This window comes from Chrysoperla carnea, chromosome 3, assembly GCF_905475395.1.
Source record: "Chrysoperla carnea chromosome 3, inChrCarn1.1, whole genome shotgun sequence".
Taxonomy (NCBI): Eukaryota; Metazoa; Arthropoda; class Insecta; order Neuroptera; family Chrysopidae; genus Chrysoperla; species Chrysoperla carnea.
The window spans coordinates 44,971,608-44,987,909 of NC_058339.1; the positions used below are offsets into that span (position 1 = coordinate 44,971,608).

Sequence of the window (16,302 nt, forward strand, 5' to 3'; positions counted from 1 at the left end):
TCGATAGTGGTAGATCACAATTACAGCTTAAGGATATAAAATTTTACACTTCTTTTAACTGACCTATTTTTTTCCTAAAATGCACAGCTTTAAGAGAAAACTAAAAAAACAAACCAAAAACGTTAAAACGTACATACATAAAAGTAAATTTTTCGGAAAATACGAAAGACTGAAAAAAATCAATATTTAAATCGATCAAAAACGCTGACCTTTTTTTCCTCTTAAATGCATAGTTTTTTACTTAATTGTAAAAAACTGTGGAAAAACGTTAATTTTTCTGAAATGACGCTTTTTTTTCTGCGCTTATGAAAATTTTAATTTCTTTTTGATTGGAGTATAATTTTGAAAAAAAAGATTGTGATAATTATTATGTTATAATGTATCAATTGTTAAACTTTACAATGTTTTAAACTTTTTAAAATAATAATTTCTCCAAAAATTAAAATGGCCCGCTCATTTATTCTGAATGTACATAAATATTAAAATCGCAATAAAAATTATATTTTTAAGAATTTAAACCGCACGCTTTTACAGTATTTTTAATATTTAATTATATCGAACGTAAAAACCATAGTTTATTAAAACTGCCACAAAACATTTGTCGACCTGTCTCCTCCAACATAGTTCAAATTTCTAGGTAGTAAAACTCAAATTAATTCCATTAGAAAACCATAGAAAGCAATCTTTTTAATTTTGGAACAAACATTCGGATTTCTTGCTATCTTCACCAAATTACGGATATATGCTTACCATTTTGTATTGTAATCGATTCGCAATACCTGCACAAAAAGAAATTAATTTCATTCCATTACGTTCATACGTACAAGGCCTTTGTCCTGATGTCGATTTCAATGTATCTTTCGTTTAAATTGTAAAATATGCGACAATAGACGACAAGATCTGAAATCAAAATTAAATTCGATTAAAGGACATAAAAGATATAAAGCAATGTGTAGTCGTCTCTATAGCAATTGCCGGTTAGGGGGCGTCCATAAATTACGTGAGATGATTAAGGGGGGGAGGGGGTCGAGTCAAATATCATCTAATCTCACGTTGGGGAGAGGGGGGGTCTCGACAAATATCACGCAATTTTTTTTCTGATTGAAACAAAAAAATATTATACTATTTTGTTGAATTTAATCCAAATTGTATGTACATGTTTAAAATTTAATCTTAAGCGTTAAACCTCCATACCCTATCACTCAGGTTGATGGACATTTGACGATTCCGGACTTTAAAGAGCATGACGGAAAGTCATTTGCTCCATTTCTAATACGAAACTGCCTACCAATTCAACCGCTGAATGATTTCATCAGCACGCCTTATGATCTCTAATTGCCCAAGTGTACATGATGATTTAGAGAAAAGGTGCTGTAGTACATCCGGTATTTACTTTGCATCTGTCACAAGAGCTGCAGAGCACAGGCGAGCCGCCCACATTGCACCAGCTAAACAAGCACGTATGCTCCGCAAAATGCGACCATCACGGATTGTCACAAGACGAGCTAATGAGTTACTGTGCGCAAGCGTCAACGGCTTGGAGTGGCTAAATCAGAACGAAGTTGAAGGAGCGGATGATTTTACTGAAAATCATATGGACATGTTGGTTCCAATAGTCTCTCTTGAGACCGCGCATAATTCTCCATGGACTGAATTAGAGTAATTCTTTTTTTTTAATCACAGTAGACATAATTTAAGTATTCTATTCTTAACTTTTTATTACATTTATAACTCTCAGCAATATTGATTGGTAGTCTTAACTAGTCGTAAATAAAAGCACAAACCAAATTGTTTTTTTCTTTTTACAATAAACAATCTAACGCGTTTACGTAATAAACCCACATTCTGAAAAATCTCACGTGAGATTGGGGGACGGGGGAGGGGGTTGACTAAAACCTCACGACATCTCACCAAGGGGAGAGGGGGGGACAGAAAATTTAAAAAAACACCTCACGTAATTTATGGACGCCCCCTTATGATATTGAAAAGTGTTTTGAAGCAATACAAAAATTATTCCTAATTTTGTCTCTCTGAGAATTTCATATAAAGAATACGTATGTGTTTTAGTTCATCAGCATGTACAAACTGTGAAAAACTGTTTTTAGTGGCTCTGTTATAATATTTTCAGATTTCTATACGATAAATATAGTACATACATATATATATACATAAATAATAGTGATGTGTCTGATATCCGTATCCGTATCCTCGGATAATATCCATAAATAAAAGACCCGTTTCCGTATTCGTTTCTTTTATATTGACTCTTATAGGGAGCTTTAGTATGATTTTCTTCGGATTTCATAGCAAATAGAAGAATTTAAAAGCTAAATTTATAAAAAATTTATATCAATTAGACCATTTTAAATTATTATAGATGTACGAGCGCCAGTCCAATTTTGGATAAAAGGCTTGCTTTTCTAAAGTCTAAATAAATTCTGAAAATTTTACGGTGGGGGGGGGGGCGGGGCCCGATTATTGAAATAAATAAATGACTTCAAAAGTAGACATATTTAATATTAGTCTTATGGGTCAACGGTAGATGGATGATTTTCATAGATTTCTCCAAAACTAGTCGGTGGAAATTAAAAAAAAAAACTGTTTAAATTAAAGTTAAAACCTTAATAAATTATTGGAATAAAAAAAAAACTCGGTGTGTCCGACTAATTAAGGATGTAAGAGCACTGTAGTGGGGACGCAAATTTAAAAAAAATATATTTATCCAATTTTGATTGTGAATTGTGTTATAACTTGACAATATAAGACGAAAAGTAAGAATAAAATTATTCGATATCTAGAGTAATTTTAAAAATATCGAAAATTGAAAAGTTTGCTTAATTTTTAGCGCTCGATATTTCGAAAAACAAGGCAGATATCGAAATCAATCGATATCCGTGGATCTACATTTTTGCCGACGCGGTACACCACTAACACATATGTATAACATTAACATAACTTCATAAGAGTAAAAAGTGAAAAAGAAATATAACATTTAACTAAAATTAAATATAGTTCATCTCTGTGTTTTTAAATATCTTCGGGTCGGTGAACATTACTACGAATATGTACTTTTTTTGTTAGATGATTTATTAAACTTTTCGGAGAAAATATTTGAGATGGAAAGCTATAAAGATAAACCCATCGACTTATACTAAATATGTTTTGTATTTAAAATGCTTTCAAAATATCGACTATAAAAATAAACTAAGTAGTTTTTTGTTTAATTTAATTTCTTTAAATTAATAAATAAATCTTATGTCTCATGTTGACCCATCGACTTATACTAAATATGTTATGTATTTAAAATGCTTTCAAAATATCGACTATAAAAATAAACTAAGTAGTTTTTGTTTAATTTAATTTCTTTAAATTAATAAATAAATCTTATGTCTCATGTTGAAGATCAATTTTCATTCCAATTGAATAATTCAACTGCTTAATCAATGATTTGTAAATATCGCTCATAGCGTTTCCCATATCACTATAAACCATAAAAAACAGCCACAAGGAATGAACAATCATAATATCTATTTACAAACCTCGACGTCAATTAAAAATTGTTCTATGGTAGTTTTACACCAAAATTTTGTCTTCAATTTCATTTGAAATCATTTCTTTTTTGGTTAATCTGATTGGGATACCACAAACAGGCTTAGACAGATAATGTAATGCCATTAATAAAAATAATCCTAGAAATTTCTGTATGGCTTAATCATGTTCAGTTAAACAATTTTCTCAACAAAAATTATCGTTAATGACACATTCAGAGGTCATATTTTGTTGTTGATTCTATTTTAAAACAACCAACAAAGCGACTAAAATGATCGTATCATCTTCTAGTTTGCTCGCCATTTCTCGGCTTAGTTAAAATATTCCGGATTATCGTAGCGTGCACGAGCTCTAGCCTGTAAGGTATATCGAAACATTAGTGTCAGCCCTTAAGACATATTTTTATCAAAATATGGTGGAAGCGCTGGAAAGAAGAAAAATTCATTTTTACGACGCTTCCATCATATTTATATTATTTTTATGTAAGCATCCAATGAAGATGTAGCTCAAAGAATTAAAAAACAAAAGGAGCCCTCGCACAACTAAGAAACTAGTCTACGGCTGCCAAACATGAAGAATTACTAAAACCATCTCTAGCAAAATACAGACATTTATTAACAACTGTCTTAGAAAAATACTAAACATCTTTTGGCCAAATATAATATCCAATGTTAACCTGTGGAAGAAAACAAAAACACCCATAGCAGACGTCATCAAGCATAGGAAGTTTGGCTGGATCGGCCATACGCTAAGAAAAACTAGATTGGAATCCACAATTCGGGAGAAAATCGGGAATACCCCGCATCGCCTGGAGAAGAATCGTAGAAAAAGAGACAAAACTGGAAGGCAAAACCTTGAGTGAAGTCTAGAGTCTGGCCAGCAATCGTGCTCGCTGTAGATCCTTTGTTGCGGCCCTGTGTCCCCCTAGGGATTAAAGGAATTAAGTCAAGTATGTAAGCATCACTTATTCAAGAGGTCGCAAATTAGGCTAGAAACACAAACCGTTTCAAAAAGAAACTAGCGAATAACATTTTTTCCATCGCTCGTAGCGTGTACTTTGGCATAAATCAGTTTGAAGATAATAGGCAGGCAATTCCAACAACACCAAAATCGTCAAATTTTAATAAATAGAACGTAAGATATGGGCTAAAAAGAAAAAAACGGTTCAATAACGGTTTCTGAGTTCCAACAATTATCTCCATTTCTATATTACGCCTTATGATGTTATAATCTAACTACAGACTTTTAATATAATTACAAGACTACAAGTCTAACTATATATAGACGTAATTTTAATGTAAATGTTACTGTATATGTTATTTATATTCAAAAGTATAAGTGTCTTGCACTGTTTATGTTGAGTAGTTTTGTGTGTTGTTACTGAAACTTGTTCAGTGAAACAAACACTACACTACAATCACACAGTGTTAACTTTAGTTTATGTGCATTCATATGATTTTAAACAATCTTTAATAAAACAAACGGAATGTAATAAAGAAAGTATACAACTAAATTATTTAGATGAATATTATTATTAGTATTACTAGAATAATTAAAATGAGACAACAAACCACAAAATAGTCAACAATACACCAACCAACAACAGTATTTGAGATTATAATTGTTGAAAATATTTTAATACATATACGTTAATTACAATCATTGAAACAACACCGTATGTAACTAACGACACACAAACGTTTTTCATATATTCAAAGTGAAGTGTTTATTGTTTTATTATTTGATTTTTTGTATTGAAGTGAATTGTTTTTTATTTAGAGAGAAAGATTGATATTTATTTAGTGCAAATTATTTATAAAACTGTGATTGTTTTATTTAGTTTGATTGGAAATGAATTGTGATTAAAACATTGTGACTGAATCAGTATTTTTTTTTATCATCTGCAATAATAATATTTATTTACTTGGTAATAAAATTAAAAAAAAAACTTTGTAGTGTAAATAATATGAGATTTAATTGAGAATCAACAATCGAAATTTTATAATGACTATATTCTCAGGTATTTATAAGAAAGTTTTTATTGTCTTATTATTTTTAATTTTTTTTAACTCGTGAAATGAGAAAAATAGCTTTCTCATCAGAAAAGAAAAAAAGCAAAAAGTCTTATGTGTTATATGTTAACACTTTAAACATCTTCACTGTTTAAATTTCATATTTACAAGTGAAAACAAACAATTGACTGAGTTAATTGTTGAAATACCATGTATAGACAGTGTAGATTACTCACATTACACATACATACCTGCCACTCATATATAACTGGTATTATCATATAATACATACTATACAATTTGCACATAATTTTCGCTCTCACGGGTAAATAGTATATTTACAAAAAAATGTTTCAAACAAAAGTTGTTTTTTTTTTATAAGGAACATTTTTTACATTTAAACTTTTATCCTATCTCTAACGGTTTATAATATGGGTCCTAGGGACCCAAGATTCGATTGGCCTATTTACGAACTCAGCCTCACTTTTTTACGTTCTAAGCACGTTATAAAAATTTCAGCTTGGAATCTTTTGTCGTTTTTGAGTTATCGTGATGACAGACGGACAGACAACAGACGACAGACAGACAGACACGCGGAAATGGACTAATTAGATGATTCTATGAACACCTATACCAAAATTTTTTTCTTAGCACCAATATTTTTAAGCCTTACAAACTTGGGACTTAAACTTAATATACTATGTATATTTCATATACATAGTATAAAAATGATTTTAATACTTAGTTACTAATCATTACATTTTTCGTCGTCATGGTAACTAGTGATATTCAAGCTTAATTATGATTAAGCTCTTGTACATCCATTTGCTCATCCATAAAATTTGCTAAAATAACGACACTAAAATTTACTTATGTGAAATTTCGAAACTTTATTCTTTCTACTTTGCTATATCAAATACTTTTCTTGTAGTCGAAAAAGTATATTTTAATAAATTTTTGATTGTTTTACCAATATTACTGAGATTTTAAAACGAAAGCTTAATTCTCATGAAAACTTATTTTTACTAACAAAATAATGAATTAAATACTTAAGACATCTAATTGAAACTGCTGAGATTAAAAATATAATCATAGCTGTAATAGAGCACCTGCGCAGTAAAAAAAAAGCATTTCTAGATATCGATGTAAAATAAGAATAGTTATTGAATACTTGAAGAGTTTTAAAATTAACTTAATTAAGTTTAGTTTGGTAGAAGTGCTGCTGGAGCTGATAAAGGATGTTATTTAAAAAATTTGTACAATTGTTTCAGTTACTACAGTCAATATCGATTGCTTGTTTCATTATTTCTATTCCTTGTTACAATGGTCGAAATTGTGACATCGCAAATCATATCTAAGTTTATTATTTGGTTTCATGAATAAATTTTACTTCTAAGTGGACCGGATGTAACTTTCGCTAATTATTAAAAATTTAGAAATAATGAATAATTCACTAAGCTGGTTTAATAGAAATTTGACAAAATTTTATTTATACATATTTAATTACGTAATCAATCCTTCATTTTCTAGAGAACTTGAAGCATGATGAGAGAACTTTTCAAATGAATCATTTAGTTCTACGGACCTACAAAAATGTTATTTAAATTAACATTTGTCAAATCTTTCTTGTGAACTTATGATGTATTTTAACTTTCTCTAAATTTATTACCGACTTAAAAAAACTTGCCAAAATTACTTCTATCATTTTAAAATACTTCCTTCTTTTATACTCCACCAAAAAAATAATCACGTATAATGGAAAAATTATAATCCGGAATTATAATAATTAATTTAAATTATATTACTCCGTATTATTTCCTGCTTGGTCACTATGAAATTTGGTCTGCAATTCTATGGTTGCTTGCCATTTCGTTCTTTTAGTAAAGCATCTTAATAATACCAAACTTCATTAGTCCATACTACTAATAATTTACAGAATCTTTTCGGTATAATTTGTCTTCACCTGTAATTTGTTGTAATAAGAAGTTGGTATTAACAACCGGACTTGAGTGACTGAAATAAAATTAATATTGTAATTGTTAGTTAAATTAATTAGCTTTGAAATTAATTAATAAATTCCAATTAAATTAAATGTAAACAGCTATAAATTAAGTTCATTTTTATTTATTTCATGTCATTAATTGATCGATCGATTAATTATATACAGGGTGGTTTTTTAAGTTGACATATGCTTGAAAGTCGAAAAACAAGTTTTATCGATCAAAATGGTTCAAGCAAAAAATCTATGAAAACTTCACTCTACTCTAGACGTGAAAATATTATTTCCTGTATATGGAAAATAAATATTTTAAAATTTATGAAAAATGAATGAATTTTTTTTTCGAAATAATTTTTCAATTGAGTCATTTTCGATAAAATGATGAATATCCATAATAGAAGAACATAAAAAATATACAAGTTTGTCTGCACGAAAAGAAAATATACGTCACGACAAGATAATTTTTGAACAGGATCATGGTTTCGTCGTAAAAAATATATGCAATTTATTTTAGAGGATTTTAACAATTTATTGCGAAATGTTAAATTGAATAATAAAAATTTTATTGCCATTCCAAAGGAAAAAAAACGTCTCACGTGATATATTAACTTACCTGTGTGTATTAATAATTTTATTTGTATCAGTCAAACCATGTATGGTAATGGGTGTTATTTCATTTCTTTGAATAAAAAAAAGACAAAATAATTTTTTTTTTTTTAAATATTATTATCTAATAGGAAGTTATAAAAATTTAAATATTCTATGTTTGACTGAGTTGGAAATTAAATAAATAAAGAAGTAATAATAAGGAAACCAAAGTGACAAAAAATTATGTAACTTACTTAATTCAAAAGATAAAAAAATAATCAAATAAAACTTAAAATTTTGAATAATCCTTTCTAATAATTTTACAGGGTGGAGCAGAGAAGTGTGTGATTTTGATGAGGTTGTAAAAAAAAATATCATCAATTTTCTATTTTATCTTTTAACCACCTTAAACTTGAAAAAATAGCATTTAAGAAAACTGAGAACTGAAGAAAACTATATACATATTTTTAGGCAAATTGTGTTGCGGTTAAATATATATTGAAAACCAGTATGTCTTGTGTTCCTTTCGGCTATCGCGTTTTTATTGGCGTTCATAGTCAAATTATTCAAAACAATATTGAGTCACTGAGAGAATTACTCCAACATAAAGGGAGTCCAATCTCACACTTCTGGCTATGTTACGGCATGTGGTAAATAACTTCAAGACTCATCTGCAAAAATATCTACACTCAGATCACACACTTCTTTGTCGCACCCTGTATTTGTGTATTATGAATCATAAAAAACCGTCGGTACTGTCAAAATAACCTTAAAAAATAAAACTAATAAGGCTTTTTTCCATAAGATGCAAACTTAATTGGACACACTGTAATGTATAAATAAAGATAATGAGAGTTTTGGTCGCGAAAATCCTTTTAAAAAATTAAAAACATATAACTTTACGTTTAGAAAGTGCTCGTTTCAGAATTTAAGTAACCAAATGGGTTATTTTTTTAGAGAATTAAGTATTAATTTAACAGATGCACTATATATGCACTTTAAGAAATGTTCACTGTTGATGAAAGATATACAGTATTACCGGTTTTGCACGGTAGTATTACCTATACGAAATCTCTTTTACAAATTCGCAGTACTAATGGATATCTCGATAAAACTTCTTTCCGTATAATTATAAACTTTACACATCGTAAAGAGATTTATTATAGTACTCCTCTAACTCACTATTTTTGAGTCAATGTTGAATTAAGGTCTCGTTTTACACGGTTTTGGTAAATATATATATATCGTGTAAAACAAGGGTATAAGTAGATATTTTAGCACTGTTTTATTTAGCAGTGTTTGCTTTTAGCAATAAACTGCGAAGTTGTGAAAAAGATAGTATACGGTATTTAATATTAAGGTTAATTATACTGAATCAAATACATAAAAATTAAGTATACAAAGTGGGGCAAAGAACTGTGCGATTTTGAAAATGCTGTAAAAGGTAATCCCATCAATTTTTTCAAATTATCTCTGTACCACTTTAAACTACATAAAATTTAAACTTGAAATTATTCAAGATGAAGAAAAAGAATTTACAAATTGCTTATTTTTTTATATAAATGCAAAAAAACGTTTCTTTGACTTTTCGATTTTTTAGAGATTTGTTCTGCACCAGTTGAGTAAATGAAAAAAACGCCCTCTTTCTTAGATCCTCTACCCGACCAAATGTTTTGATTCTCGATAGCATTTGACAGGTATTTTTGTTTCTTGCATTCTCTGGAGTATTTATTGAGTTCCATGGCCTTGCTCAAATACATATTTTATTGCATGAAATTAAACATCGCATTTTAATCTTTTTTCATATTCGCAGTTATTTTTTCATGCAAATTTACATAATATTTTTATTCACACACATTTAAAAAATAAGACACCATTACCTATAGGTGTAAAGATAGCGTGCAATTTTTGATTTTTTTTTTGCAACAAGTTTAAAATTTGTGAATAATTTTCGATATTTATTATTCTAATCAGAAGATAACGATTCTCGGACAATTTCGACACGAGACTATACTAAACGATTTCCAAAATATTCGAGTTCATTATCTTCATATTTGATTAAGAAAAAAAGCCAATATTAATTGATTTTAAGCTCTCGGGACAACTTAAATAAAAATATCAATGACTACTGATCTACTTAAAAACTAAGCCCACACAAATTTTTGTCTTGATGCAAATAAGTTCAAAAAATGTACGCTAGCTATTTATTTGCTTGGTAATTTATTCAAATAAAAGTTTATGTGGACAAGAGCGAACTTTGATCGCCTATACCATAAATTTGATAAACTTCAAATACATAATTTTTTTATGGGACATCAATTTTATTTAAAAACCAAATTTTTTAAAACCAAAATTCTCTTGTCTTTTTACCACAAATGTGAATTTTTTCTACGATAGTACTTAACAAGTAACTGTTCTTTTTAACGGCCTTGTGTATATATTAGAATTATTTTATACTCCTAGATTAGTGGTTTTAAAAATCCGCTGTGAAAGACTCACATGACTTCTATATTTGTTTTCTTGACCATAAAAACATATGTAGCTTTCAATGGTGTAATATATAAAAATTATTGAAGCTCTCACGACGACCATGATTATGAAAAATATAAGTCAGAAAAATAAAACAAAATAAAGACACAATGAAAATATCATACAATACGACAAAAATCTCAGAAAGCTTGCTTTGCATTCTAGTTCCGCAACATTTTATTTTACGGAAGAATGATTTGAAAAAAAGTTGTTTGTTATTTTATAAATAATGAGACCTTCCACGTTATCAAATGAATCAGTGCAAATTGAAACACGGCGCAATGCTACGCCACATGATAAACGCCAACGTCCAGGACTGAGTTTACTGGGCTTAAAAGTAAAAACCACCGTTACGCTTTCACGCTAAAACAAGCGACTGGTTTTTAATGAAACTGTACAGCAATATAGCTCATACTTCAGAATAACACATGAGATATAATTTATAAAGATATATTAATAAAAAATTAAAAAAAATTTAAAAATTAATTGAATTTGGCATTACCATAAATTACAGATTTCTGTAAAAATAATCAATATAAAATATTTCACGGCCATCTTCTCTAATATACTCAATGAATAATCATTATTATACATTTAAAAAATAGAAAACCATACATATATTTTACCTTTGTAAAACAATCCTTACCATTATTTCGAGTGTAATAAAAAGGAGATAAGCGAGAGCAATCTTCATCAATCTTTACTTTTAAACCCAGCGAAGCGGATGGATATCACTCTAGTAATATGAAATACTCTATGTGGAGGTAAAATTTTATATTTAAGTTAAAGCCGTATAAAAATGAATGGAAGTTTTATTTACATATTTTTTTTTTGTTTATAAATCATATATAAAATACTTTTTTTAATATTTTAATAATAATTAATGATTATCATAATAATACCGCACGTTCTTGAGGTTTTTATAATTTCAAATAAATCATTTGTTAATTATTTTATGCATCAATAATTTATTTTAATTAGTTTAGCAAAGAACATCATTAATGTGAGTTGTGAATAAAAAACTTAATTATATTTGTTCTAGTGCATTAATAAATTTATTCATCCCTAGATATTAATTAAGTGGGGTGTTTTTGAATATTTAATATTCTTGCGTGTGTTAATTTAAAAAAATTAAGTTAATCTGTAATGTCATGTTTTAAACATTCGATATGTAAGTTTTCGTATAAAGAATTGTATTTGTATTTTTTGAGCTTACGATACGACTACTAAAGCTCGTTGTTGTTAAAATTAGTAGTAAGGTTTTTAAAAGTTTATTGTTTAACTTGTAGTTCAACAGGGAAAATATCCGTGTGAATCGGAAAGTTTTCCTCAATTTAAACCACACGTGGTATTGGTAACAAATTTAATATTAACTTTTAATTTTAATGTCCTACATTAAATTTAACAATAGGATATTCTACTATATTTGAAAAAGTACTTCAAAATGTTGATTTTGCTAATAAAAAGACACCAAAAATTTATTTTGGAAAAATTCACACGCTTTCTTGCCAAAAACTTAAATTAAATTTTTAACCGTTTTTAAACTGTCCAAAACGCGGTCTTCCAATTTGGTGACGTAATATCGGTGTCGTTATACGAAATAACACAGATAAGTTTGACAGATATATTCATAGATTACTAATTATAATAAATATAAATTTATTATCTATGGATATATTATACTCAGCTGTCTACACCGCACTAACTGATGGTCTATGGTTCATACCGATATGACATTACATCAGAGCTTGTCCGCGTTTTAGGCCACGTGATATACAGTTTAAAAATTACGATTTTTTATTTTAATATTGTAAAAGAAAAATGTGCTTTTATGACTAGAATTCAGAATATTTAAGTATAATTTTACATAAATTTTAAATTTTTCAAATTTCATAATTTATTTTTCACTACCGAAAGTACTCTATTATACACAAAGTATATGTAATTTTAAAAACATTTCGATAAATAATAAAATTTGCTGATTTTGTTTTAGAAACAGAATACTGTTCGAACAACCACATTGATCAATTAACAGATAAGCCATTCATTCTATTATTGATTTTTATTAAATTATTTTCGACATACATTATAACTAAATTCATCTTAAAAACATGTCAAAAACCAGGAACTTGTCACAAAAATATCCGTTGTAATGAATTTATTTGATACGTGATCATTTAAAAGTCATTATGCACACATGTTTTAATAAATTTTCTTAACTGTAGATATTTTATAAAGAAATATACCTAAGTAATAACATTAGTTTCATATAATATAACAAAATTGAAATATGTAGAAATTATTTCATACGGAAATTATTTTGTTTTTAGTTCATTGATCTTACATTTTACTTAGAATTTTGATAAAGTCATTAGTTTTAGAAAACTTAAAGTCAATATCCCCATTCTAAAACAAATAGTTATTATGTAGAGTGTAGACTATATTTTGATTTCTGTTAGTCGTATTTTACTCCGAAATATAGACTTATGTTAATTGAAAGTCAACGAAGGAGGATTGGGAGTGTGTTATAATTTCGTTTCATGATATCCAGAACTATTTCTAGCCCTCTTTTTTCTGCCAATATTTCTACATTAAAAAAATCCATTGCAAAATATCATATTTTTTAACCGACAAAAACGGAGGAGGTTATCAATTCGACTGTATTTTTTTTATGTGTGTTACCTCAGAACTTTCGACTGGGTGAACCAATTTTGATGATTCTTTATCTGTTTGAAAGCTGGTGCTTCCCGTGTGGTCCCATTTCATTTTGGTCCAGTTCTGACAACTGCATCCATGAGAAAACCATAAAAGTCTTAAATTTGCCATAAAAGTCCTAAGTATGCACGACAAGAGGACGAATAACTCAATATCAAGCCAACCGATTTCGATAATTCTTTTTTTTAGTGACAAATTAGTTACTGTACTTCAGATTCACTAAAAATCACAAAATAAAAAAAACTTTTAACAAAAAGTAAAAAAAATAACGATAATATAATGTAGTGAAAATTATTGTTATTTAGTCAGCCAATTATTGAGTCGTTACCAAGCTTATGTAGCAACCTGTTCTGTCAGAGTTGTTTCTTGGCTGAAACCGACTACAAAAATAATAATAACTTTATCTACATTATATTATTGTTTTTTACTTTTTAGTGCATATGAATTTATTTTGAAAAAGTTTTTCTTTTGAAGACGGTTTTCTTTTTATTTTTTTATTCGCGATTGTTATTTCAATACAAAGCATCTAACAATAAGAATCATTAAATTAGGGGAAAATATGACTTTATTGATATGAAACCTTTTCTGCTCACGAGTTTATGTTGCTAAACTTATAACTATAACTATGCATACCTTTATATTTTTTTTATACATAAGGAAATAAAAATTTACTTTTTAGAAAATTACTTTTAGAATTTCTTAGTCATTCATGAATAAAATTGATCAAGCATAAATTTCCACGCGATATAATCATGAAAAAAACTAAAGCCATAAAATTTCTATTATTTTGATCAAAGCATTATTTTTTATAGCATTACTTTAAACTACTTCTTGTTCTATTATCAAAAAAAAAAAAAATAGGAATAGAGATCTTAAAAAATTTTGTCTAGCATGTTTTTTCCGATACGCGCGAGATCTTCCTTATATAAAAAATGGAGTTGATAATTATTTGATCAGGAAGACGTTTCTCTATTGAAAACTAAATACTGTACTTGCATTCTCCTTATTAAAAATTAATACTATACTTGCATTTATGTTTTTTCATTTTTCGCTAAATAAACGTAGAAAATTTTAAAAAGTCATCTTGTTTTTGTAACGATGAGTGAAATTATTTATGGAAAGAAAAAGGGACGCGTTAAGACATAACATAACAAATTTTTTACTCGTCAATCAAATTAAAATTCAAAAATAGATTTTTATGAAGTTAAAAGTACTTTTTTTTAAATATAATTTTTTTCTTGACTACAGGATATTAATAAAATTCTTTTAAAAATTTCGTTCCGTGTTTTATTTTTAATTCATTTATTATTAATTTTGATTTCTTTCTTATCATTAATTTAAAAAAGGCGTAAATTTTATAAACTTAAAAGCTTCGATTATTCTATTGAAGAAAAAATAAAGTTCTCCGAGATCTACACACATAAAAAAAATTATATCGAAATTTTTCCGAATTTCCGAACGACGTTTTTTAACTATCGAAAAAAAAACCAATGATGAATTTTCATAGTCTAGGAGCTACTTCATAGATACGTAAATCGTCTTTTTGAACTACTTGTGTTTATTTGAAATTTTTTTCAGTTCATTTGTTATTGAGATATCTTACTCTTTGTAATGCTGAGGGGCTTTTGAAAGGGTTTCACAGATAACTAAACAATTGATATCCGGGCTAAATTTTTGATACAATATTTTAATATAAGTATTGTGATTTAAAATATAACTTGGTGTAATTCTGAGGATGACGAGGTTAACAACAATTTTTTAATAATTTAATTTCTTAACTGAAACTCTGAAAGTAATAATTAATTAATCGTTTAAAGGTAAATAAATATATTCGCGTGGGATTTTATTAATTTATGTGTTTCAAATAATTATTTCATTTATAGGTATATACCTAATAATGTTAGTTTACCTGGAAGAATTACTTTATATAGGGTGATCTTATATGTCTGTACAACCTTCTACTAGATACAGCAAGTATAGCTAAAAAAAGCTCGATTTAACTAAACTTTAGTACTAAGTTGGTTCATTTAGTAGCTAGGCAGTCCTAAAGTTGTAAATTTTAGTTTGTAACGCTTAAAAATATTGATGCCACCAACAAAATTCACCTAATTAGGCCTTTTTAGATTGTCCGTCCGCGCCCGTCTGTCAATCCCTCTTATTTCATTATTCTTAAATGCATTGTTTTAGTCGACTTGTTGAGAATTGAAAATACGTTGATTTCAACAATTGAAAGAGCATAGTATGATCTTTTAAGTACTCTTTTAACGATATTTTTAGGTGTAAAGAACAAGAAAAAACGATAATCCTTACCAAGAGTATCATATTGCCGCGTATTACTGAATCTTGTTTGAACACTTTCAATTCTTTATTACGTATTTTGGGGCCCAAAAACGTCGATATATTTAAAAATTTGGGCTGTAGGTACTATATATCTGATAGCCCTTTGCGCAGACCTTTTAGAAACACCTGTATATGTTATACATATATCTAATGTTTATATGTAGGTTTATAGTAAAATTATTAGATTATTTTATTAAGATAACGAAATTTTCATATAATTTAATGGTTGGAAATCATGTTATTTATTATATTACAATATTTCTACAGCAATATATACATCACTATTAGATTTAATATCACCTACACAAACAATTTACTGTTTGAGTATTAAAAGTCTATAAAATATTAAGTCTTTCTGCAATAAATAAATGTTTTTTATATCTGCAATACAGGTTGATGCTAATGAACGGATTGTTAGTTACTTTGAGTTATTTTACTAGGCCTAGAGCATTCGATAATGTATAATAGAGCCTCATGATGAATCATTGCACCTTTTTTTGATTCATTTTCATCTTCCTAATTATCTAATACATCAAGATAATTGTTTTTTTCGTTAGTAAATAAATGACT

At 27.9% G+C, this 16,302-nt stretch overlaps 1 protein-coding gene across 5 annotated transcripts in view; it reads left to right on the forward strand.

Annotated features, from left to right (window-relative positions):
• LOC123295269 (high affinity cAMP-specific 3',5'-cyclic phosphodiesterase 7A-like) overlaps positions 1-16,302 on the forward strand; it is a 149,288-nt gene that overhangs the window by 108,815 nt on the left and 24,171 nt on the right. Inside the window, exon 1 of one of the 5 annotated variants that reach the window (XM_044876545.1) lies at positions 5,491-5,569. The exons of the other annotated variants lie outside the window; for them this stretch is intronic. Within the exon in view, the coding sequence (XP_044732480.1) occupies positions 5,554-5,569 (16 nt within the window). The 5' untranslated portion in view covers positions 5,491-5,553. Of the gene's footprint in view, positions 1-5,490; positions 5,570-16,302 lie in introns of those variants that run through there. 5 annotated transcript variants of the gene reach the window in all.